We start from the raw sequence: 27,683 nt of genomic DNA on the forward strand, positions 1-27,683 counted from the left end.
TGGCGGCGGTAGCCGCCACCTACCTCTGGCCGCTGCCAGCTACCACCCGCTGCCAGTCACCGCCACCGTTGGATGCTGCCACCCTCCAGCCGCCACCATCCTTTGACTTTACATTACACTTATTTTACTTCAAACCAAAAAAAAAAAAAAGCATTAACATGCATTTACTTTACACTCATCCAAACAACCCTATAAAATATTCCTTTTACAGTATATTCTATTTTTAGCCAACCAAACAACCCCTAAAACTTAATCATACTTTAAGATTTTCTTTATGATGAGTATAATAAATGTCTAATCAATCAGCTTTTATATTATATTTGTTTTAAAGTAAATCTTATAGATATAATTCTATCATGATTAAATATAAATATGGATAATTTGACTCAAATTTCTCATCCCCCTTCATACTTAATTAATTAATTATTTATCGAACATCTATCTTACTATAATGCTTGGATGGGTCTAGCTTAGATGTCACGAGCCGGCTTGGAAGCTCAAGTTAATGAGACAGGAAGAGACAATCAGACGGATATCATAGTTCTTTCCATAACAATAAATTAAAGGTTCAAATGTAACTGAAGTTTCACGAAATGATTTTCAATCTGATTATACTGTAAAATAGTTCTTACCTATTTTTTCAATTGATCATGTTCTTTTGTTCATGAAACATTTTTGATCAACTATTTAATCAATATGAGATTCACTTGAAAATTTCAATTTAATAATTTTAGGTTTAAATAGCAATGGCGGTTAATTACAGTTTATAGTATAGCAATAAAATATGTATATAAATGTTGACGTATATTTTCACATTGACGAAATTCCAGCCAGGATCGAGTCGACTCGAGCCCGACTATGCTCGATAGTGCTCGACCCACTCAATTAAACGCCGTCGAAGCGAAATCGGTCCCCGATTTGCTGAAATTGAATTTTAATTTCATTAAATTAGCCTCAATTTAATTAAGTTAAATTCAATTTAATTAAGTTAAATTCAATTTAATTAAATTTAAATTGAATCAAATCAAATCAAACCTCGTCTAGCGTCATCGAGCCCAATTCGACGCCGATTTGAGTTTAATTTCATGAAATTAACTTGGTCGGACCCAAATTGACCCAAATTGATCATACTCGAGTTCAATTCGAACTCAATTTTAGCCCAAATCAGTCAAATAGGTCTAGGTTGAGACTCAAAATCAAAATTTAAGATCTAGGGCTGAGATCTCACCTCAAATCCCACCCAAATTTATGTCAAATCTATCAGAGAATCCACTAGAGTGGTAAACTCTTCAATTCACGCAACGAGGGAGCGGCATTGGTCCATTTGAGCGATGCCTTGCTGCTGCTCGTGCTCTCCAAGAGCACGCAAGGGAGAGAGGGGGAGCCCCGTGTCCAGTCCATCCAGAGCGAGAGAAAGAGAGGGAAAGTGGAGAGGGGAGATCGGCTCCCCTTGCTTTCCTCATGTCCAACCCGTCCCAGGCAAAGCGAAAGAGGGTGAGAGAGGGAGGTTCACCCCTTGCGTGCAGCCCGTCCAAGTGAGAGATGTCATGACCCGGCCCGGTGAGCTCATATAGACGAGGCGAGAACGGATGTCAGACGTTCATAACATTTCAATTTTTTTAAAACATGCATTTAACAGTCTAAAAGACTTTAAAAAGGGAATTTAAGCCTGTAAAAATTTTCAAATTTCATTAAACATTGCATAACATTTCATAAGGAGATTCACATATACAATGGTGGTTATAAAAATTCATCATTCATGCTAAACCACCAAAAAAAATATGTAAACTACAACTAAGAAAAAAACATAAGAGGAACATGTCAGCCGATCATTTACGACTGTAGGTGAACCAAGGGCGGTTAGCCATTCTTTGCACCTGGTTCTCCTGAAAACGTTCCAAAACAACTCAATAGGAAACACCGAAACACTAACTCTAACATCTTCACATGCCTTTTAAAAGAAAATTTACATGTATGGTAGAAATGAAATGTCTTGATTGTTTTGCTATCCATGCTAGTTCTTATGTATATGTTACATGTGATATGATAGGTCATATGTCTTATGTATGCCATATGCCTTATGTATGTCAATATCTTATGTATGTCATATGTTTTATGTATGTCAATGTCTTATGTTTGTGCTTGCTTATACTTTATCTTATACAACCGTACCAGAGTACCAGAAGTGTAATAATCAGATACACAAACATCTTTTTGGCCATTCATTTTCCTTTCCTCTTTTTCCCCAAAGGGCCATATTGCTTATAAGAGCCATATTTGTGCTTTTGCACCATATTTGGTACTTCGCCTTCAACATATACAATCATTCAACCATTCTTTTTCATAGAAACATATATAGGTAGTTTAGCATTTTCATATCAAACATATGTATTGAGTATGAGGCAAAATTTCATGAAAAAAACTTCTATGCTTTGATTACTATCACATAATGAGAACTTTAATATGCTTGAGATACTAATTATTTTTGGATTTAAAATAATGTAGAATTTAGGAAAAATATTTTTTTTATCAAAATTTCAATTTCTCTTAATTAGAGACCTCCCATGACCCTTAGAAACAAAAATTGTTAACATGCAAGCTTAGAATTGCAAAATTAGGAAAAGCCCTAATTTACCACTCAAAAAATCTTTAGAATAAAATTCAATTTCTTGTTTAAACTTGCTTGTAAACATCTTCTAACAACATTCTTAAATAAAATCTCATTTTAAAAGAAACCCTAATTTTGAAACCTAAAGTTTTTCTTAAGAAAATTCATTTTTTAGGACTTGGAAACATAGGCATAAACAAGTCATAACACTTTTTTAAAGAAAACCCCATCAAAAGCAAAACCCTAAATATTTGATTCATGAAAATCTAAGGGAAAATAACCAGATTTTCAAGTTTAAAACTTACCTCTCTTCTTCCCTAAGCTTTCTCTTCCACTTCCCTCCAAAAGCCCGCCGGAAACCGCCATCGATCACCGGATTTCGCAAGCACACGTCGCTCTTCTTCTCCTCATCCGCCCGCTCCTTCGTTCGGCCGAGAGAAACACAAGAGAGACCTAAATATTTCGGTCCCTAGGAGGTGTTTTGCCTATATGAGGGAGAGAGCTCACCAAAAGACGCATGTACCCTCACTAACAAAGATTTCCTTAAGAGCTCATGAGGGCAATTTGGGAATAAAATGGCTAAATTTACTTTAACTTCTTCGACGATTTTTAATTCTCAAACCGTGCAAAATTGGGTATACGTTCTTTATATCATTTCGATCGAAATTTCGTGTTGAATTTAATAAAATTTATTGCGTCGAATTTCGTCGACTTTGAAGTTTGGCCTAAATTTGGCGCGGCGCATCGAAATGCGTGCGACGCATCCGATCGACAGTTTTCGTGTTTTACAGGAGAATAGGCCAACAGTGTCCTCTTGCATGTGACCTAGCCAAGAGGGAGGGTTGGCCATGTCTTTTCCTCCTTGCATGCATTTCTTGGAGCCGAAATAGAAAGAAGAAGAGATTTTGCCTTCTCTAGCTGCCGTCTTCTCCTTATTTGGGCTGAAAATGAGTCCTCTCTGGCTTCCATTGCTTTCTCCCTTCAATTGGAGAGCATAAATTTCATCTTGCTGCTGTTGGTGAGCTTCTCTTCTAAAGTCTAGGGCAAAGTCATGCTGAAATCAGCCCTTGCTGCAGCCAAGAGAGGGTAGGAAGCCTCTACTTTCTTTCAAACCATCTCCGGCAACCTTTCGATGGTAAAATCAGCATCCAGGAGCCTTCAAACATCAAGGACAGCAGGAGCCTTCAAACATCAAGGACAGCAGTCCGGAACGCCTTAGACAGCAGATTTGTCTCCTAGAAAGCTGGGACTGCAGCCATGCAGTCTCCGGAGGCTTCCAAACAACGGAAACTGCTGTTTGGAACGTTTGGACAGCAAGTGACAGCCTCCGGGAGCACTCAAACAGCAAAAACTGCTGTCCGGAACAGTTTGGACAGCAAATTCACCCTTCGAAATGCCTTGGACAGCAGGTTGGAGGCTGTTGGAAGCTTCCAAATAGTGCTTGGGGGACTTTGGAGTGCCTTGGACAGCAAAGAAGGCTTCCGGAGCGACTTGGACGACAGCGGCGACTTCTGGAGCGGCTTGGACAGCGATCTTGGAGCTTGGATGGCGGTTTGGACATCACTTGGAACTTGGATTGGAGCGCTAGAAACACCCGGGTGAGGTAAAACCCTAAAACTTATAGGGTCCCCCAAGGCCATTTGATGTGTGGTTGATGTCCCTAAGCCATAGGTCCTTTAGAAACTTAAATTTATTCTTCCCCGAAATCCCATGCTCTCTGTCATCTTTGTAAACTTGGGGAAATCCAGTTGATTTTTGCCAAGTTGCTCTCATGTGAGAGCCAAAATGAAATGACGATGTGCATAGGGTCGTTGGATTGGTATCCAATGCCCTCCAAATTCATGAAATAGCATCATCTTGTTTTCCAACGCCTTCACCTACAACTAAACCATAGGATAGGTGATTACATTTGATTCAAAATCGAATGTCGAGGCGTAGAATTCTTCTCTAAATGTGGCATAGTTGTTTGTCATCTAAATTTGTATGTTATGACAAAATTAATGTATGCATGTAGAAGGTTTGTGTTGCTATGCTACTAATGGTTTTCACCAAATTTATTGGATGTTCAAATGTGCGTTTAAATTATTTTATGAGTGGTGGGTCTTTTATGAACATTTATGGTTTATGTTTTAAATCCCATAACGAATTGATTAATTGAAACCATCTTTGAAATCTCTTCGAATTTGGAGAGCCAAATCAAGTAAATGTTTGAATCAAATGTACTCATTTATAGGCTTTCTTTAGATCATAGCAAAGTGTGGGCTCCGAAAATTCGGCCTCGGCCTCCCCGCCGCGTTGATGATTTGTTTTTTCTTTCGGCGAGGGAGTTTTAACGAACTAAGTTTCGGGGTAAATTTTGGAAGGCAGATGGGTTTCTAGATAAGACTCTACCCAGAGATTTCGCCCTCATTTTGCGAGGACTTTATGATTTGAGTTCTGGTTTCCTATAGGCGCAAGCCCCTTTAGTTAATTACCCCTCTCGATCACGAGAGAGAACTTTCGATTAAGGCTAATCGTCAATCAGATTCGTATAGATACACGTTATCTAGCATATAATAGCAGCATGGACTTGAATTTTGAAATTGATTGGAAGTTGAAAATTTGGGAAGAGTTTGGATGTTTGGAAATTGATATTTAAAATAGAAATTTCACCACCTATACTTAAAGCGGATGGTGGGGGAGTGGATGATAGACCCGATCAAGATCCCATGGTTCCGTCGTCCCGGGCCATCGTGGTCCCTGGTCTACTTAGTCAGAGGAGGTAGTCGACCCAACCTGACAGAAGGATCCTTGTCGGCAGCCATGGGTTGCTTCATCCAAGGGGACCTTGTAGACCTGGGTTGAATGTTTGTCTAAGGGGATAAATTTAAATTTATCTTAGCTAATAGAGGGCTTTGTGCCCTATCGATCATATCCTATTAATTCATATCTCAAGGATTTGATGCCAATACGGAACGTATTGGCTCTGGCCATAACCGGTATTTCGTGGTGCCATTTGGCGGCAAAACCACTCGGTTCAGAGGGCTCCAGATCATAACCGTTTATCCTGCGGTGCCATTTGGCGGCAGACCGTCGGTTAGAGGACACGTACCACGTCCTTACTAATAGGAGATTGTTTTAGAATGGATCCTAGTGATATTTTCTACTAGGCATTTAGCTCTTTTATGAGCTGAAGTAGATCTTGATTTGTCCACCCGACAAACTGTTGCAGAGGGTGGATGGATTTTGCTTTGAGTGATTGATAAATTGATTTCAGTTTTAAATATCTTGGAGTTTGGAATTTTTTGGGTGGAGTTTTGGATTTTGAATGGACTTGTGGGAGGCATTTTGAAAATATTTGTGAACCCCTCCAGTTGAGATCATCGTTCAATACGGCCATCATCAGGATGTTTGAGGTCATTTTCATTTGATTGAACCTTGTCCACCCTATTAACTTATCTAGAGGGGATCAGGTTTCATAGGCTTTGTGCCCTTGTTTATGAATTTTCTTTGTTAAAGATCTTAAAGGCCTAATATGAGTGTATAAGATAAATATTCCGGTCGTTATCATGACCGCATATTTATCTTATGGCTCAAACCCTATCTACTTCTATTTACCTGCCTAGGAGGATCGGGTTTCGTACGCTTCATGCCTTTGTTAGTGAATTTTTATTGTTATAGGCATTGACAACCTAATATGGATGCAGTAAAACAAATATACCAGCCGTTGCGACTGTATACTTATTTGTTGGTTCGAACCCTGTCGACTTCAATTGACCCGTATAGAAGGATCAGGTTCGAGCTTGAATTCACTTATTGACCCGTGCAGCATCCCTAGACGTGTGTACCAATAACACGCTCGCCAGGGCCCATGCGGGTCGGGATTATATTTTCCCCTTTAGTGTACCTATGTGTATAAAATTTATAGTGTACGTCCAGGGGTATTTTGAAATAATTGTAGTTGTGCAAATAATTACCATTTGAGAGCTTATACACGCCTTCTGTCCGCTAGTACGAATGTTGTGGATCCGGTGGCGATATATTTGGAATGTACGAGGCACTTCATCGTCCTGATGTTGAATCCCTTTTCTCATTCACCGGGGATGGCACTTTTTTGGATTTTGAAGTCCGTTGCTTTGCAAAGAACTCCTTTTGAGATTATCAGTGTAGTGGACTTATTGTTTCTGATATTTGTAGATGCAAGCACTATTTTCTTCTTAAGTACAGGGTCAAGAAGAAATTTTAGAACACCAGAAAGTTTCGTTCGAATTTGCTCAAACATCTCTTCCATTCTGCCAGAGGTATCCTTTTTTATTCATCGGGTTACCCTTGTATCCAACATACTTATAGATTTTAATCACCATTGTCGTAGGTGATGTCTGTACTTGTGCCCACAATGGTTCGTTGTACCTACGATGTATCCATTGTTGTTATCCACAAGCAGCTCGTGTTCATTTGCAGGGAACTCATTGTATCCACTATGACTTCCTAGAAGTGTTCGTAGGAGAGCCATTATTTTCTGCATCATATCCACATGTCACCAATCTCAGGTGGGTTTGCTGATTGTACTTGTTTACAGGGGATGAGTCTTCTATTATCATTTGCAGTGTTGCCCTCTCAATCTATAGGCAAAATTGTAAGGATTGTTTGTAGAAGTCCACTGTATCTATCAGCATCATTCATTGTGTATCATATATTCAGGTACTGATGATTGATCATCATTTGTGGTAACTCATTTTGATAATCATTTGTTATCCGTATGTCTTGAGGTATTTATTCATCAATTGCCAACATCACCCTCTCAATCTACAGGGTAGATGTTGTTTTTGTGGCGGGTCTTTGATTGCTACATGTGGGTAGTATTCGTGCACCTTGCAGTTATCTGCTATTTCTTACAGGTATAGTGCATTGACTTTATAGTCCCACTCAAATTCAATGTTCACAAGCTTCTGCTTTGAGTTCAAATCTGTTGTGTTTCATTTGAGTTCAGGTTCTATTTCAATGAAGTTCTCATTTGAGTTCAAGTCTTATGAAACCTTGTTCGATTCATGTTAGAGTTCACTTGTATATGATTTCAATTTAGTTCATTTAGCTTTGTTCAATAGTCTTCAATTCGAGCTCAAGTTCAAGTCCCCTGCTGTTCATACAAGACCTCTGCACATTTAGTTCAAGTTCTGTGCACTTCTGTTCAAGTACAAGTCCTATGTTGTCCTTCGTATTGCTGCTGCTCAAATGTTCTCTTTATATTGTTCAGGCTTTGTGTATTTCAGCGAAAATTTTGCAGCACCCCGGCATATCCCCCGTTTGGGGGAAATGTAGGGGAGCTGGGCCTTCCCACCACGCTACTCGAGCGTGTATGGTAGGTGTCCTTAGACACCGCGGCCGTACATCTTTTCATCCCACCACACTACAAGAGCGTGTATGGGGCCTTCAGCAGTACAGTACGAGAACACCAGTGACCCTCCCCATCACGCTACAAGAGCGTGTATAGGGCTTACCCATCTCGCCGTATGCGTCGCACCGGGCTCCCTCTTACCGTGCTACAAGAGCACGTATAGGTGGTTCTCCAGTCCGCTGCAAACACCGAGAATGAGATTTGGAACATCATACCTTTGCGTAGCAGTCGTTGGCGCCGATGTCGAGGTTGAGGACTGTCCCCACCACGCTACAAGAGCATGTATAGGGCTTACCCGCCTCGTCGCACCTATCTCACCGGATTTCCCCCCACCATGCTACAAGAGCGCGTATAGGGGATCCACAATGAAGATTTGTATAAAGAGAAACTTTGCATTTGTTTCAAGTGTCCATAAACTTACAAGGGAACATGAGCTATAAAAGTTTCATAATGAGCATAAAAGAATTTGTCATTTCTATGTAATTGCAATGAAAAGAGATTGTCTAAATTTTTAAGAAAGCCCATTCCACCTACCTCAATTCGTGCCCCTCTTTCGTTTGCCCGATCAAGTCCTTTCCTTCCACACGGTTAAAATCTAGAAGAGACATACAAAAATGTATAAGTAACTAGTCCCTACACATTTTTCTAAATCCTTAATCTAAGGTAATAAAAGGGTTCTTCCTAATGTCATAACTACGCTTTCAAGTTAAACCCCTACATCATTTATGATATCTCTCACTCACATTTTCTCTAAATTAGGGTTTAGTCAAAAACTCTTAGGTTTTAAGCATGCCACACCTCTCCTTATACTCAAAACATGAATAAAATATCTTCAATTTTCGGAATTTATTAAATAAAAAATTAGGAAATCTTGTATTTCAAATAGAATCCATAATTTAGCCCCTAAAATCCTCCCAAATACTGATAAAAATCATAGGGATAAAAAATTTCTTAATTAGGGAAAAACCCTAAATTTCAAAACTCAAAACTTTCATCATTCTTACAATATTCTTCTATTAGAAGCTTTCCGATGGCATTAGGAATTATTCTTAAGAAGGCATTTCCAAAGAAAATCCATTTTAAGTAAAACCCTAAATTTCACCAACTCAAAATATTCTAAATAAAATCACATTCTTAGTATAAAAATATCTCCTAATCATTCCATAACAATCTCCCATTAAAATTCTTAAAGAAAATCAAAGTTTTCTCAAACCCTAGTTTTCATTTCTTAGGGAAAACTCAAGGGAAGGAGGAAACTCAAGCAAAACACATGCTTTAGTCTTCCCTTGGATTTTCCTACGTGCTCCTCCATGAATGGCTGCCGGAAACCGCTCCCAAGCTCGTCGGAATCGCCTCTACCCCCGCGCTCCCCCTCTCTCGTTCGGTTCGGGCCGCATGAAGTGAATGGGCGACCGAAATGTTTCGGTCTCCTATTTAGAATGGAAATGTTCTCATAATTGCACAATTTACCTTTGTGCCCTCACTTAAACTCTCCTCCCTTCAAAGGTTACCAAGGGCAAAAATGTCATTTAGAACTTTCCGGAAACTGAACTCTCAAAATTCTCAAAATTTGATATATGTTCTATACATCAAAACGATCAGAATTTTGCGCTCTATTTTATAAAATTTATTGCGTCGAATTCTGACGACTTCGAATTTTTTACTTAAAACTCGTCGCGGCGCTTTGAAATGCGTGCGAGGTCTAAAATGGCATTTTGCGGGTTTTACAATTCTCCCTCACTTATAAAAATTTCGTCTTCGAAATTTAAGACAAGCTTAAGAAATCATACCTTAGTAAAAAAGGTGAGGGTAGCTCTCCCTCATCTCTGATTCCTTCTCCCAAGTAGCATCTTTTTCAGATCCATGCTTCCAAAGAACTTTAACATAAGGAATCTCTCTGCTTCGAAGCTGCTTAATGTCATAATCTATGATCTTCTCAGGTTCTTCTACAAATGTCAGATATTGTTGGATATCTATTGATTCAGTACTGATCTTCAGAGCTTCATCTGCAATATATTTCCTCAAAGAAGAGATGTTATGTACTCCACTCATATGAGATGGCAAAACCAATCTGTAGGACACACTTCCAACTCTCTCTGATATTTCAAAAGGGCCAACATATCTTGGACTCAGTTTATCAATTTTATCAAATCTCTTCATACTTTTCATAGGGCTCATCTTGAGGAATACAAACTCTCCAACATCAAACTCAACTTCTTCTGTCTATCTTGCACTGCCTTCAATCTGTCACGAATCAGTCTTAGCTTTTCAGTAGCATCATCTACTAAATCAGCTCCAATGATGCCCAACATAAAGGAGTTCGACACTTCATTCCTTACAAAACTTCATAAGGTGCCATACTTGTACTTGATTGGAAACTGTTGTTATAAGCAAATTCTATCAGAGGAATGTGTCTCCCATTTGCCACCAAAATCAAGTACACAATCTGAGTAAATCCTCTAAAGTCTGAATACTCCTCTCTGATTGACCATCTGTTTGAGGGTGAAAGGCTGTACTGAAAGTAAGTCTAGTGCCCATTGCCTCTTGAATCTTCCTCCACAATCTAGAGGTGAATCTCCCATCTCTATCTGATACTATCGATCTTAGTACACTATGAAGTATAACAATCTCATTAACATAAACACTTGCCAACTTCTCAACAACATTAGATTGTTTGATAGGTAAAAAGTGTGCCGACTTGGTTAACCTATCAATTATCACCCATATAACATCATGAACATTTCTGGACCTGGGTAAACCAACTACAAAATTCATGGCTATGTCTTCCCACTTCCATTCCGGTATGGGTAAAGGCTGCAATAAACCTCCTGGCTTTTGATGTTCTACCTTAACCATCTGGCAAACTGTACACTTAGCCACCATTTCTGCTACACTTCTCTTCATCCCTGGGCCACCAAAAGTATTCCTTCAAATCTTGGTACATCTTGTTACTTCCTGGGTGAATTGTAGAATTTGAATAGGGAGCTTCTTGAAGCATGTCCTTTCTCAAATCTCCAACATCAGGGATGCAAATTCTGCCTCTATACCATAGTAGCTCATCCTCATCAAGCTCAAACTCCTCCATGTGGCCAACCTTCACGAAATTTAGGACTTTCTCAAATTCTGCATCTCGTGGCAAAGCTTCCCTTATCCTATCCTTCAATGTGGATTGAATGATCATCTGATTCAAGGCCATAAACTCTGCATCATTGGGCTGGACTATTGAAATCTCTAACTTCTCCAAATCTCTTACCAACTCATGCTGTTGTATAGTCATCCAACCGGCACTAGAAGTCTTCCTGCTTAAGGCATCCGCTACTACATTTGCTTTGCCTGAATGATATTGAATATCCAAATCATAGTCCTTAATAAGCTCCAACGATCTCCTCTGCCTCAAATTTAACTCTTTCTGTGTGAAGATGTATTTTAAACTCTGGAGATCAGTAAATACTTCACACTTAACTCCATACAAGTAATGTCTCCATATCTTCAGGGCAAAAACCACTACAGCTAACTCCAAATCATGGGTTTGATAGTTTCTTTCATGATTTTTCAGTTGCCTTGAAGCATAGGCAATGACTCTTCCGTTCTGCATTAGTACACAACCCAACCCTTTAAGAGAAGCATCACTATAAAGTTGAAATCCATCTGTCTCCGAAGGAAAAGTAAGCATTGGAGCAGTCATCAAACACTGTTTCAGCCTTTGAAAAGCCTCTTCACATTGATCTGTCCATACAAACTTTACTGCCTTTTGGGTCAATCTAGATAAGGGCATAGCTATTCGAGAAAACCCCTCAACAAATCTTTTGTAGTAACCAGCTAAACCCAAAAAGCTTCTGATCTCCGTCACAGTAGTGGGCCGTAGCCAATCTGCTATAGCTTGTACCTTGTGCTGATCCACAAAGATCTCTCCATTGCTGATCACATGTCTCAAAAAGTTCACACTCTTCAACCAAAACTCACATTTGGAGAACTTAACATACAATTCATTCCCTTTCAATGCATTTAACACCATCCTCAAGTGATTTGCATGAATCTCTTCATTTGGAGAATACACCAATATATCATCGATGAACACTATCACAAATAGATTCATAAATGGCTTGAAGATTCTGTTCATAAGGTCCATAAACACTGCAGGGGCATTTGTAAGTACAAATGGCATCACCACAAATTCATAATGCCCATATCTAGTGTTGAACGCTGTCTTTGCTATGTCCTCTTCTCTGATCTTAAGCTGAGAGTATCCTGATCTCAAGTTTATCTTGGAAAACACAGAGGCACCCTCTAACTGATCAAACAAATCATCAATTCTCGGAAGAGGGTATTTATTCTTTATTGTCAGCTTGTTCAATTCTCTTTAGTCTATGCAAAGCCTTAAACTTCCATCATTCTTCTTCATAAAAGACGATTGACTGCCTATTTCTCCAGGTGTAAACTGTATGCTTGAAGGAGGATTCCTCTCTGCGGGTTTCACTTTTTTGCTCTTCCTTTTCTCCCAGTGATCCTTCAATCTTACATTTGAGATGCCCTTTGGCCGACACTTCACAGGATCTTTAATAGTTTTATTGCCGGCCCTAGACATGGGATTATTTTTTTGCCTTGATGAAATGTACTTTTCCAGCCATTGTACTCATCACATTTATCACACATTTTTTAGCCTCCTTATTACCATGTGCTTCAGTGCTAATTTGATATGCAAATCATCAAATATAATTTCTGAACATCATGTTATAGGACCCCACAATCGGTTCGCACACATTATTGCCTATACATGGGATTTTACCTCCAAAATATTAATCTTTTCGAGCTCTGGCTGACCATCTTGGGAGTAAATATTTTACAGGGATATTAACAATATCTAACTGCCTCATAACTCTCATGTAATGAGAATATAATATACCCATCATCTCGAACTTTGCACAGCTGCATTGTATGGTTTCTTTTGAAGAATTAAAATTAACAATCCACTTGTGTCACTCAAATGAGTTATCTATGTTCTTGACGGAAAATGTAGATAAATCCGGTGAAGAATGTTCAATGCACAGTCCACCGAGTCTATGTAAGAACTCTTCAAAAAGTGATTACAACTTTCTCGAATAAAATTGGGCATCTTGCTTTAATATTGAACTATTTTTCATATAAGGTTGCATATCTATTTGACTACATCTAAAATCTTCTTCTTGTTCATTCCTACGCCAAGTCTTCATCACCTTTTCCAACCCCAGGAAACACTCAGTGACAATACTTGTTGGCTTGGAATATCCATGTCATACTTGATTGGTGGACTCACTACGTTGTGTAGATAAAATGCCAAGGTTAAAATAATTTTTTTTGGATGTTGTAGACCACTTCTCCCTGATTTTGTACAGATCATTCAACCATTGATGGTTCTGGAGGTTCCCTTCTGTGATCATTTCATTCCACTTTCTCTCAAACTCCTCCACAGAATCACACTTGCTGAAACAATAATAAAATAGACATTTCTCTTTATTGTTATTGTTAAAGCACAAGACTTTGGAAGGAGCCTTCTTGTACATATGCCATTGGCACAACCTATGCTGTGTATTAGGTAATGCAATCTCTATTGCCCTAGCCATTGCTTGGTCATGATCGATAAATATAATTATGGGATGTTTGTTATTCATAATTCTTAAAAATATTCTAAATAGCCAGGTAGAAGACTCAATTGTCTCCTCAGATAAAAAGCCATACCTAATAGAATATTTTACCAGTGATTATTCACTCCAACAGTAAGGACACATACTAAGTTATATTTATTTAAACGATAGCTTGTATAAAAATAATCACATCCCCAAAATAGTCATAATCAATTCTCCCCAGCCCATTAACCCAAAAAAAATTCAACAACCTATCCTTTTCGTCAGTTTGCACATCCCAAGTAAACATGTTGTCATCAGCTGCCTGTTCTTTAAACAACTTGATTAGTGAATTGGTGTCCCCATTCTTAATTTTGGCTCTTATTTCTTTTTGAATATAGTTGTATGCATTCCTCTTTGTGAACCCCAAATTACCTACACCTCCCACTTCATCGCATAAGTATGTAAATGCATTAATTGTTCTTATCCCGGCTTCTGACATAGATTTTATAACAGATGCATTCTCATCACTGATGTTTCTAGATGACATAAGCAAATGTTGATCATCCGGCCTAGCCAGTTCGTAATTGTGACTCTCTATGGATTTATTCACCATCCAAATCTCATCTTCACTAACCGAAAATCTAACTATGACTGGACATCTAGTTCTTATACATGTTTTTTGATATTTAACCTTTATATTCTTGTCAGACTCCTTGAATCCTGCTTTGGAACACACAAAATCCTTTGATTTGATTTTCCTTGAATTTGGCCAGAACGAGTGATGCTCTTTCCGAACACTAAATCTATGAGAATGCGCGTACTGCAATATTTATCATATGCTTCCTTCTCAGAGTTGTAAACACCCTATGAAAAAAAATTCACGTATTTCATACTGTCAGTTTAGCATTACATGTACAAGTCAATATCGATTTAATACTGAGTAGGTTTTTTGATCGATATTAGGAAGTAATACCTTGGATCTACACGGTACCAATGTACAATGATCTTATATCGAGCGATACCTATCAGTACTGAGCAGTACCAATAAGTTCATATGTCTTATATTCTCTCTACTAAGATCGGTACTATTTACTCTGATGTTTGATTTGCTCGGTACTTCTGTGCAATGAGTTCATACCGAGCAATACCTAAAAGTATCGATTTGTACCAAGTTGTGTCAAACGTTAAACTCGGTACACATTGTTACTCATGATTAAGCTTAGTACAGGGTTATACATAATCGAAGTATTTCTCGGTTCGGATTTTGTTAGGCGTCATATACGTTGATAACAAGATATATCCATAATGAAGTAACAAAAAATAAGAAAAAACTTCATCAATCATTATAAATAAGAAATTACTTGTAATAAATCAGAAAAATCTTCATCAACATTAGACGTCCCTACAGTTTCCTCAAAATCTTCGAAGTCTTCCAAAGAGAAAACCATTTTCGAATCTTCCATCTCCTCATATATAAACCCTAAAAACTGTATAACGTCTTTAGAAATATACGCCAAAAGGTTAATATATTTGTAAAGAAGGCGCGTATTTTTAACTTTTCGTGCCCAATTCATATACACTACGTTGGGCCGACCTGCAATAGTTTAAAACACATGCATCATCTCTAGAATTAGATGGGTTTTCCTCGGGTTTTTGGGCTGCTACGTGGCGCCAGATAATAGCTGTTCGGATGTAAAGCTACACCAGGACACCAGACCAAATAAAAATTCCTTTCAAAGGACTCAGAAGTCTATTAGGATGATAGCTACCAAAGGGGCTTTCGATAGTATAAAACGCTGTCTCATGTTCCCATCAGTTCTGGTCTCTCCTATCATAATGAGGCCGTTTGTTTTCTTCACTGCAATGTCAAATGACTCGTGAAGCTCTGTTGGCCCAAACCAACAATGAAAGAAAAAGAAAAATGCTTTGTGCTGCTCAAGCAGAGTTCTAAGCAGAAATGTTCATTCAATCTGGTTGTGGATTGGGTCTGGATTATCAAAACCTCGGTTCAAACATTCAAATCTTTCATCCTTCCCCCAAAAGGAATGAAAGTTCATCTTTCCCCAAAAGGAAAGAAAATACAATTTTTCCTAAAAGGAAAATCAAGTTCTTTCTCCAAAAGAAAGTTCATCTTTTTCTTTCTCCAAATGAAGGAAAGTTCAAATTTATGTTTCTCCAAATGAAAGTTAAATGCAAATCTTAGTACCAAATACTAAGTATAGACATCCCCAAATAGGAGTCTCCTCATCAATTTCTGAGTTTAGGTAGAATTCAAATCTTCCAAGGTCACTCCTAGCTCATTCCTTTAGATCTTGTTATACCCAAATTGAACACCAATAGATCTATCTAAGTTTTGACTTTTAATGGTTGCTAAAACACCCTTTAGTCTTCCCAAATGTTGAGGTTTATCTAGTCAAAATAGATAACCTTATGCCAAATACCTTCAAGGTTTAAGTAGTAGCCAAAATACACTTACCCTCAACATTCTTGAGTCTTATCTTACCAAAATAAGATGAGCTCTACCTCTAGGTGGTTGCCAAAATACCTCTTAGAGCTTTCCAATAGGTGTCAAATGCCTTTTGATCTTTAGAAAACAACAAATGTTCCTAACCCTTCTCAAGTGATAATGAAAATATATTTGAGAGCCCTTTAGGTGGTATCCAAAATGCCTCCAATTTTTAGGAGATAGCAAAATATCCCTAAGACCCTCTTAAAGACTCCAAATGTCTCTAATCTCTTTTCAAGTGATAGCCAAAATTATCCTTGAACTTATAGGAGGTGGCCAAAGTACCCCTAATCTTTTAGGTGATATAAAGATATCCCTAATCTCTTTTAGAAGTTATCAAATTTCTTCTAATCAAATCAACTTCTTTCTAAAGATATCAAATATCCTTAAAAATCTCTTTTGAAAGTTGTCAAAATACTTCTAATTGATAAAAAATCTTTCTAGAGATACCCATCATCTCTAAAAGCCTCTTAGAAGTTGTCTAAATACTTCTAACTAAGTTAAATCATTTCTAGAAATGCCAAATATCTCTAGAATCTCTGTAGAAGTTGCCAAAATATTTCTATTCTTGTCAAATCCTCTCTAAAAATATCAAATGTCTTTAGAAACCCCTTTAGAAGTTGTTATAATTCTTTTAAATTCTCTTCCAAGAGTAATCTTAAACTATTTCCTTAAGGTGATAGGAAGAAATCTCCTTATCTTTGTAGATCTTGCCTAAATCCAAGTTTAGGCTTTCGTAGATCTTTCTTTCTCTTTCAGATCATACCCTATTTGATTTGGAAGATCTCGTTTGATTATTATTCGGTCAACGCTAATATGTGTAGCGTACTTCTGTTAGTTCACCAGACATATTGGGGGTCCTTTTGTTGATATATATTTTCACATCAACAAAATTCCAGCCCCGGATCAAGTCGACTCGAGCCCGACTATGCTCGATAGTGCTCGACCCACATAATTGAATGCCGTCGAAGCGAAATCGGACCCCGATTTGTTGAAATTGAATTTTATTTTCGTCAAATTAGTCTGAATTAAATTAAATTAAATTAAATTTAGTTAAATTTAAATTGAATCAAATCAAATCAAACCCCGTCGAGCCAAATTTGACGCAATTCGACGCCAATTTGAGTTTAATTTCATGAAATTAACTCGGTCGGACCCAAATCGATCCTAGTCGAGTTCAATTCGAACTCAATTTCAGCCTAAATCAGTCAATTTGTGTTAGATTGAGTCTCAAAATTTGAGATATAGGGCTGAGATCTCACCTCAAATCCCACCAAAATTTGTGTCAAATCTGTCAGAGAATCCACTCGAGTGGTAAATTCTTCGATTCGCGCAACGAGGGAGCGACATTGGTCCATTTGGGCGGTGCCTTGCTGCTGCTTGTGCTCTTTAAGAGCACGCAAAGGAGAGAGGGGGAGCCATTTGGCTCCCCCGTGTCCAGTCCGTCCCGAGCGAGAGAAAGAGAGGGAGAGCGAAGAGGGGAGATCGGCTCCCCTTGCTTGCGTCGTGTCTAGTCCGTCCTAGGCAAAGAGAAAGAGGGTGAGAGAGGGAGGTTCGCCCCATGCGTGCAGCTCGTCCAAGTGGAAGAAGAGGCCGATGGTGGCCTTGCATGTGCCTAGCCAAGAGGGAGGGTCGACCAAGTCACTTCCTCCTTGCATTCGTTTCTTGGAGCCAAAATAGAAAGAAGAAGAGATTTTGCCTTCCCTAGCTGCCGTCTTCTCCTTCTTTGGGCTGAAAATGAGTTCTCTCTCGCTGCCATTGCTTTCTCCCTTCAATTTTTTTTGATAAAGCAATAATTGCATTAAAGCTAGAGAAAAAAAAAAGAAAGCAACTACACACCATCACCTACCGATTCCTCCTTCAATAGTTCAATAAATCAAGGAGGAACCTTATTGAGAACTAAATCATCCCAACAAAAAGAAAAAAAAAATGGCATAGTTAGTACATAAGTCCGCTAATTAATTATCACTCCTATCTATACAATTAAAGATTACATAACTAAAATCTTTAATAAAAGAAAACTCTTCAAAGTTATTCCCATCTTTTTTGTAAGAATTTTGAATGAACTTGATTACATTTGCATTGTCTCCTTCTATCATGATGCCTTTATAATCCATCATCCATTCTTTTATCATCTCTTTAATGGTCTTCATAGCAAGAAGCTCCAAATAAGCACTATTCCAATGTTCACAAGTTTTACCAAAAGCAAAAAGGAACTTCCCTTTATAATCTCTGAATACTCCACCAATTCCTCCTTTGCAAGAAGATAACAAAGCTGTATCAACATTCACTTTGATCCAATTGGGTGGAGGAGGATGCCAAGCTTTGTCCAACAGCAATTGCTGATTGACATTCAACCTTCCCGAAGTGCTGCATTCGAAAGCTTTATGAACAGCTGCATAATTGACAGATTCGGAAGCTATATAAACAACCGATCTTTCAGATTTTCCGTGGATTAACTCATTCCTCCATTTCCATGTGAAGTAAACAATGTTGCAGAAGATGTTTAACATAAAAGGATTTATACTCCTCATCCAACTCCGGCGATCTTCAAAGCAGGTAGCCGTTGGTATCATAAACCCCCATTGATTTAAAAGCAAAATAGCCTCATTCAGTTTCTTACAACTCACTGTCAAATGCTCCATATCTTCTGCTTCATTGCATCCCCTTGGACAGCAGCTGTTAGGAAGCAATCTTCTATATGATAAGAAGCTGAAAGTTGGTAAAGCGTTATTTAATAACCTCCACCAGAATGTTTCCACCCTTGCATTCAGCTTTGCTTTCTTCAAACACTTCCAAAACTTGTATTCTTCAAAATGTTGATTTCCCGCCGAATAAGCCATTGCTGAAATAGACTTACCCGAACCTTCTTGAATGAGCTCCAGTTCGTCATTCTGACGATTTGAAAAAACTTGAACTTTACAAATTCTCTCTATTAGCTCATCTCCAAAGTATTTCTTCATCTCAGCAACATTCCAACTTCCTTCCAATATAAAGTCATTAACAGTTTTAACATTGCAGTCTATGCTCCCGACGAATGTTGGCCACCTGTTAAGGCTCTTGTCCATGATCCATATATCATTGAAGATATCAATTGACTCCCCATTTGCTATCTTCCATCTCACTATCTTTTTAAGACACCTACCTCCATCCTTGAAAGTTTCCAAGCCGGCGAACAAGATTTTCCACCAGCAGTTTGATCCCAGATTTTGCCATATTTCGGGTATAAGCATTTATTTAACATAGAGTCTTTATCCTGTACATATTTCCAAGCAAGCTTTGCTCTTAAAGATCCCATTTTGGTAGAATAAGAGTGCAATCCATGGCCACCATTCTCCAAAGGTTTACACATATTATTCCAACTCATATAATGAAGTCCTAGACCTCCATTCATCTTCCTCCAAATAAAATTTCTACAAAGCTTATCAATCTCATTCAAAGTACTAATTGGAATCAGAGAATGAGTAGATTGGAAGGATGGGATTGAGAGCAATACCGACTTAACAAGTGTGATCTTCCCCGCCAAAGAGATGAACTTGGTACTCCAAGTATTTAACATTTTTAATACTTTGTCAATTACAAATTGGAAATCCATCTTCCTTAGTCTTCTCAAAGCCACCTTAACTCGTAGATAAAAAAATTCTTTGGTTGATTTGAACCCATGATGTGAGAAATAGCCTTCCTTTTCCTCCTCACCGTTTTGCCAAATAAAATAACTGATTTTCTTTCATTGATTTTCTAACCAGTTCTACCACATAATTCCTCCAAAATTCCTTTGATCTTCTTGACACTTGTTACCTTTGCATCCGAGAAGATTACTATGTCATCTGCATAAAACAAATGTGAGATCTTTGGGCCATTGGAACTAATTTTTATGCCAATTGAGTCCTCTTCCAAAAGAGCATTAGATAATAGTTGAAAGCAAATAATGAATAGGAACGTGGTGATAATAGACATCCCTGACGAAAACCACACTTGGCCTTTATCTCATCAGTTATATTCCCGTTAATCATTAGAGCAAAAGATGGATTTATAACACAATCCATGATAAGTTTAGAGAAAAAAACCAGGAAATCCAAAGCACTGCAAAGATTTGTTTAGAGTTGGCCAACCCATGGAGTCATTTGCTTGCTCTATATCGATTTTGAATGAAACAAACCCATTTGAAGATTTAGAAGTTCTAAACTTATGATAAATTTCTCGAGCTATAAGAATATTATCTGAAATTGATCTCCCTTTTAAGAAGGCCACTTGCTCATCAGAGATTAATTTTGGAATTATGCAAGACATTCTATTCAATAAAACTTTTGCCGCTATCTTGTAAATTGTTTTGCACAAACTTATAGGTATATAATTTAATGGGGTTGAAGGATTACTTACTTTAGGGATCATCACAATGGTAGTTTCTTTCCAACTTTCACACATATTGGCTGATGTGAAGAATTGGTTCAAAGCATTCCAAACATCCTCTTTGATAATAGACCAATATTTTTTGAAAAAGGAGTATGTTATGCCATCACTTCCCGGAGCAATGAATCCCACTGATTCTTTTATCACTTTTTCCACTTCTTCAATAGAGAAGTTTTTGCTTGAGCATGCTTTGTCCTCCTCATTTAGCATTCTTTTCGGTTTAGGCCACCCGTCCAAGGAACATGTTTTTTCTCCCCATTTTCCATTGAAGAATCTTAGGAAAATGTTCTCAATCTGATGTTGATCCTCCACAATGCCTCTATGTTCATCTTTAATGCTATAGATAAAATTTGAGTTCCTTCTAGCACTAACAAATGATTGAAAAAATTTGGAATTGCAATCACCTTCAGCCGTCCATTTCACTTTTGAACGCTGCCTCCACCAAGTGTTGAGGCGAAGTAATGTTGAATTGAGTTCACTGATTTTGGTCTTTAAACACCAAATGTCTTCGGTTAATAAAAAACCAGCCTCTGCTTCTTTTAATTGCAATTGTACAATTTCTTGCTTTAACCTCTCTTTTTGTTGATTCAAGTCCTTCAACTTTGCTCTACTCCAAAAGAATAGAGACTTCAAGGCCCTATTCCTTTTCTGATTGAGAACTTGAGCTGAGCTCCCTCTAGTTTTCATGTCCCAAGCCTTCTTTACCACTGCAGCCGAAGCTGAATATGAAGACCAAACATCTTCATATTTAATAGTTCTTTTAGCCGAATTTTGAACTCCAAAACTATTTAACATAATGGGGCAATGGTCTGAAGCAATTATGGGAAGATGTTTTACCACTAAACCTTGATTAGAATTAATGGCCCAAGAGTTCACAAAGCATTTGTCTAGCCTTTCTAGGATCCGATCATTGCCCGATTGGTTGTTACACCAGGTAAATTTCGGCCCAACGTAATTTACCTCATGGAGGTCATTGCAAGTGAGAAAGGTCTTCATCTCTTTAGGACCCAAAGAAAAGGTGAATCTTCTATCACCCCTTTTATCCTCCTTGGAAAGTATACAGTTGAAGTCCCCACCAATGACCATAGGAAAATCAACATTAACATAATCTTCCAACCTTTCCCAATGATATCTTCTCCTGTAAACATTTTTGTTGTTGTATATAGTAGCTATTCTCCATTTGCTTTTGTTAGCCACTTTCAAATCTCCAATGATATATTGGGAAGAAAATTCTAGAACAGTGAAAGATGCCAAATTGCTTCTCCAAGTTTATCACAATGCCTCCAAACAATCCTTTCGAAGGGACCTGAAAGTGATCCCAACCAGAACCAATCAAAGAATTGACATCGTAGCTATCAATACTAGTCATCTTAGATTCCAAAATACCCACGAACAAAACATCATAGTCTTTCACCACCTCCTTGAGATATAGAGAAGCCTTCTTTTTCTTGTCTCCTCTACAATTCCAAAACACTAATAAAGTCATTTTTGGGTGAGAGGGGATGATTTCCCCACCGTCTCCCTTGAATCTCCTTCCTTCCTTCTATTTCTGGCTTCTAATCTGATTGGACCCAGGCTCTTCAATTGCTTAACCCCTTTCTTTTTATTTACAGAATTTCCATCTTCCTTATAATTCCCTCCAGAATTCATACTTTTGACATAATTTGAATCTCTCTCACCTCCTTTCTTCTGCTCAGCGATCTCCACAGGAGATACAATAACCATCTTACCTTCCTCATTTAGATTATTTAAACAATCATACTTGTTATCAGTGAAGCAGTATCATTTTGCTTGCAGTCCATGCCATTTCCCAGATCACCAGACAAAGTCAGACCAGAGGGCTTCTTGGACTGAACTTCCGAAATGATGGAATTTACATTTGATTGAACATTCTTTTCATTTATACTGAACTGATCTACATCTATCAGGAGAGATTGAAGATACCTTCCAACTTCTTCTGGCCTTCCTACTTCAGTAGTATTTCCTTCCAACACAGCAACTGTTTCAGTATTTCCAACAACATTTGTTTTATCCTTCAGCAGTTCAGCATTCCTTCCAGCAGTTCAACATTCCTTCCAGCAGCATTGAGTAGCTGACCTTCAAGATTCTTCACAACATTCTTCTTATTGACTTGTTTTTCCAAGATTTTAAAATCTGGCTTTTTTAAATTCTTTCTCCCATAATTCACATGGACCCAAGGTCCATATTCATCTCCATAATCATGAGCATCTCCATGAGTTTTGCTTTTATCAGTATCTCCACCAAAACCTGCATTTTCCTTCTGGTTTTCACTGACTGCTTGAGACTGAATGGGAGCTACTCTTTCAATGCAATTTTCTTTCAAGTGTCCTAACTTCCCACAAGTAAAGCAGAATGTGGGAAGTCTTTCATATTCAATGCATTGGAAAAATTTACCCAAATTTCCTTCATCCTAAACTCCCAAGGGTAGTTTTTCATCAAGCTTTACCCGGACACAAACTCTTTCAAATTCTCTTCTCCCCCATTGAAACATGTTCCCGTCTATCAAATAAGGAATGCCTACCATGGAAGCAATCCTGCATACGTTGATCTCATTCCAGCTTTGTAATGGAAGATTCGGTATACGAATCCATATAGGTGCAGTCAATCCTTTGAAGGAAGTAGGAGAGAATGATGGGGACCATCTATCCATCCCCACTATACTCCCATTCACATACCATGGCCCGGTGGTGAACACCTTATCCATAACATCTGGATTTTCAAAAGCACAGAGAACCCAACCCATACCAAGTAAGGTCAAGTGAAACTTTCCAAAAACTCCCCATTGTCTCCTTAGCTCCATACTAATGATATGGAAAGGAATGCAAAATTTTAATCACCAATGCTTTTTGAAGTCTGTTTGAATTCTCCAGCTCATTCCTTGTATGCAGTTTAACTGTTGTACATTTTCAATGAATCCTTCACCCAGATCTATATCAATTGCTCTTATGTTTGTTTTCTTACTCCAAGCATTCTTCAGTTCATTACTAGACTGTTGTTTAGTGCTCTCCAAGCAGCTAGTAGGCAATTTGCGATTTCCAAGATCACCAGATACACAGTTCCTGACTTTGTTTAGTTCAGAAGTGTCACGACTCGACCCGGCTAGCCCGAGTTAACGGGGCGGGAGCAAAAAAGGTCGTACAGAAAACTATAATAAAACATAAACAGTTCTAATTAAAAACTTTAATTAGACAACATAATCATCATCCAGTATAAGAAAGAACCACTAACAACAATAAACTCAGATAGTTCCAACCAGTTCAATTGTCTCAAGATCATTAAAAACTTTGAACACATCATTACATAAACTCCACTTACTGTTCATACTCAGATACAAACTCAAACTTAGACTTAAAACATAAAAACAAATGAAACCTTTCTTCCTCCTGAGGTCCCTTACGACGATAAGTATAAGGTCGTCGTGCAACCATTACTTCTCTCCTGAAAAATATTTCCAAAACGAGGAATGAGCCAACGCTCAGCAGGTAATTCATAGCACAGTTAATTTCATATGATGCATAAATTAAAAACATTTACAATTAGAAACTAATTCATTTAATTAAACAAGTAATAACATAAAATGTCATTTTTCTTTTCCATAAACATTGCTATCCTTTCATTCTTTTCTTTAACCTTTTTCATATGCAATGCAAAGTGCAAAATGATTATGCTAAATGTATCACCCGTCCCGGAAGTACCCCTTTTCCTGAAAAATTTTATTCCATTTAAATCTTTTCATTTCCTTTCAATTTCCTTTCATATTTATTTCATTTATTCATATATCTTAATTTCTTTTCAAGAATGCATGAAATGTAAGCATGAACTGTAGGGTACTTTAAAGCATAAATATCAAAACATTTAACAGTAAATAAAATATTTGACAAGAAAATAATTACATGAAATTGCATTATAAGCATAAATATTTTAGAGCACTTATAAATTTAATTGGGTTCTTAACACCTACCTCAAAGCAATTACGGCACGTCTCTTCGAAAAGTCTTTCACTTCACACCTTAATGATCACCACCTAAAAGTTTATAAAGTAAACGTGTCACATCAATAGAATCAACTTTCCCAAGTCTAATTGCTAAACCTGGCATTTTTCCTTAACCATTCCTTACAACATTTAAAGGATATTTAATTAAATTAATATGAATTTTCAGATTTAATAAATACCTAATTTTCAAAAATCTATAAACCTTCAATTTCATCAAATCATTGTTTCAAAATTTGGTCATTAAAATTAGTGAAAATAAAGTTTTCATCCAAAATCAAAATTTCCGCATTAAAATCATTCCCAATACCCTTAGAAATCATTTTCGTATAGGTGTTTTATGAAATTAAGTTTTAGGTCAAAAAACATAACTTATAAATCTCCAAAAATCTCCTCAAATCTCTATGTTTTTATTGCCAAAACAATCCTCTAAATATTCCTTAAAGATTTCGTAAAGAGATTTCGAAGAAATTCCAAAATTTTATAAAACCATAGAATTTTCTTTTCCAAAAATCTAGAGATCGAGACGGATTCTTTTGAAAAGAATCATACCGGAGTAACCCTCTCGTGACCTAAAAGTTTCGCCGGAAGATCGTCGCCGGAGTGCCCTCACGAAGCTGCCCGTCGCCCCTTGCCCGACGTCCGTCCCTCTTGTTTCGTGCGGTTCACGCGTGAAATGAGAAAGAAGGGGTTTCAGTTTGTCTATTAAGAGGAATTGGGGTTTGCTAAATGACCATATTACCCTCACTTAAGCAATTTCGGTTTAAGGAACGATTGAGGGTAAAATGGGTATTTAGAGACTTTAAAAATTAATAACTCCCTAATTAGGCAAAATTATGTATAAGTTCTATACATCAAAATGCTCAGAATTTTGCAAGGGATTTTCTAAAATTAATTTCGTTGAATTCCGTTAACGTTGAAAATCTTACTTAAAAATTCGTCGCGGCGCTTTGAATAGCGTGCAAAGCCTAAAATAGCATTTTTGGGTTTTACAATTCTCCCTCCCTTATAAAAATTTCGTCCTCGAAATTTAAGACAAGCTTAGGAAAACATACATTAGTAAAAAGGTGAGGGTAGGTCTCCCTCATCTCTGATTCCTTCTCCCAAGTGGCATCCTTCTCAAAACTGTGCTTCCAAAGCACCTTAACAAAAGGAATCGCTCTGCTTCTCAACTGCTTAACTTCAAAGTCAAGAATCTTGTCTGGTTCGTTAACAAAAGTCAAGTCAGGTTGAATGTCTACCACATCAGTATTAATCCTCTGAGCCTCATCTGAAATATATTTTCTTAAGGAGGAAATATGAAACACATTATGTACTCCACTCATGTGTGCTGGTAGAATCAACCTGTAGGCCACCTTTCCAATCTTTTCTGAAATCTCAAAAGGACCTACAAATCTTGGACTCAGCTTTCCTACTTTACCAAACCTCTTCACTCCCTTCATTGGACTGACTTTGAGAAATACAAACTCTCCAACATCAAACTCAATTGATCGGTGCTTGACATCATAATATTTCTTCTGTCCGTCCTGCACTGCCCTCAATCTATCTCTGATCAATCTAATCTTTTATGTATTATCATCAACCAAATCATCACCAATTATTTTCCTTTCTCCTGTTTCAGCCCAATTTAAAGGTGTCTTACACCTTCTCCCATACAAAGCCTCGTATAGAGCCATACCAATACTTGTTTGGAAGCTATTGTTGTAGGCAAATTCAATCAAGGGTACATATGTCTCCCACTTACCATTAAAATCCAGAATACATAATCTGAGCAATCTTCTAAAGTCTGGATTGTTCTTTCTGACTGCCCATCTGTCTGAGGGTGGAAAGTTGTACTAAAGGTAAGCCTAGTGCCCAAAGCTTCCTGAACATTCTTTCAAAATTTGGAAGTGAATCTCCCAGCACGATCTGACACTATAGTCTTAGGTACTCCATGCAATCTGACAATCTGATCAGCATATAAACTTGCCAATTTCTCAACAGGATCAGACTGTTTGATAGGTATAAAATGTGCAGATTTAGTCAACCTATCAATAATCACCCATAAAGTATCACTTCCTCTTCTGGATCTAGGTAAGCCAACCACAAAATCCATAGCAATGTCTTCCCATTTCCATTCAGGTATGGGTAAGGGCTGCAAAAATCCTCCTGGCTTCTGGTGCTCAGCTTTAACCATCTGACATGAAATACATTTGGATACTGTATCTGCTACACTTCTCTTCATTCCCTTCAAGTCCTAATACATCTTATTACTGCCTGGGTGAATGGTGTAACTGGAGTAATGAGCTTCTTGAAGGACTTCTTTCCTCAAATCATCCACATATGGAATACACAATCTGCCCTTATATCTAAGCAATCCCTCAGCATCAAGCTTAAAATTTTCAATGTGTCCCACACTAACCATATCCAGTATCTTCTTAAAATCGGCATCAAATGGCAAAGCTTCTCGTACCCTTTCTGGAAAGGTTGACATAATTGTAGTCTGATTCAACCTTATAATTTCTGCATCACTGGGCTGAACCACTGAAATCTCCAACTTCTCCAAATTCCTTATCAACTCCTGCTACTGTGTAATCATTCAGTTTGCACTACCTGAATTCTTTCTGCTCAAAGCATCAGCAACCACATTTGCTTTGCCCGGATGATATTGAATATCAAACTCATAATCCTTTATGAGTTATCGCCATCTCCTCCGCCTTAGATTCAATTCCTTCTGAGTGAAGATATACTTCAAACTCTGGTGGTCAGTAAAAACTTCACACCGAACTCCGTACAAGTAATGCCTCCAGATCTTCAAGGCAAAAACTACCGCTGCTAACTCCAGATCGTGGGTTGGGTAATTCCTCTCATGATTCTTCAATTGCCTAGAAGCATAGGCAATGACTCTCCCATTCTGCATCAGTACACAACCCAACCCTTTATGTGAGGCATCACTGTAAAGCTGAAACCCATCTGTCCCTGAGGGAATAGTCAGCACTGGAGCAGTTATCAAACACTGCTTCAACCTCTGAAAAGCTTCCTCACACTGAGCTGTCCAATCAAACTTCACTGCTTTCTGAGTCAATCTGGATAGTGGCATTGCTATCTGTGAAAATCCCTCAACAAACCTCCTGTAGTAACCTGCCAATCCCAAAAAGCTCCTAACCTCAGTCACTGTAGCAGGTCTTGGC

At 37.9% G+C, this 27,683-nt stretch overlaps 2 protein-coding genes across 4 annotated transcripts in view; one reads left to right on the plus strand and one right to left on the minus strand.

The window, feature by feature from the left end:
• Positions 1-27,683, plus strand: part of LOC110107933 (receptor-like serine/threonine-protein kinase ALE2) — a 101,457-nt gene that overhangs the window by 56,758 nt on the left and 17,016 nt on the right. The window lies entirely within an intron of this gene.
• On the minus strand, positions 9,774-10,160 carry LOC110107935. Its single transcript, XM_020838384.1, has one exon. It carries the CDS (start codon positions 10,158-10,160, stop codon positions 9,774-9,776), a length of 387 nt encoding a protein of 128 aa, XP_020694043.1.

This window comes from Dendrobium catenatum, unplaced genomic scaffold (assembly GCF_001605985.2).
Source record: "Dendrobium catenatum unplaced genomic scaffold, ASM160598v2 fragScaff_scaffold_1050, whole genome shotgun sequence".
NCBI lineage: Eukaryota > Viridiplantae > Streptophyta > Magnoliopsida > Asparagales > Orchidaceae > Dendrobium > Dendrobium catenatum.

Bases quoted from the DNA above. Each gene is read 5' to 3' on its own strand.
- LOC110107935 (XM_020838384.1), bottom strand. From the start codon at position 10,160: ATGAGCCCTATGAAAAGTATGAAGAGATTTGATAAAATTGATAAACTG.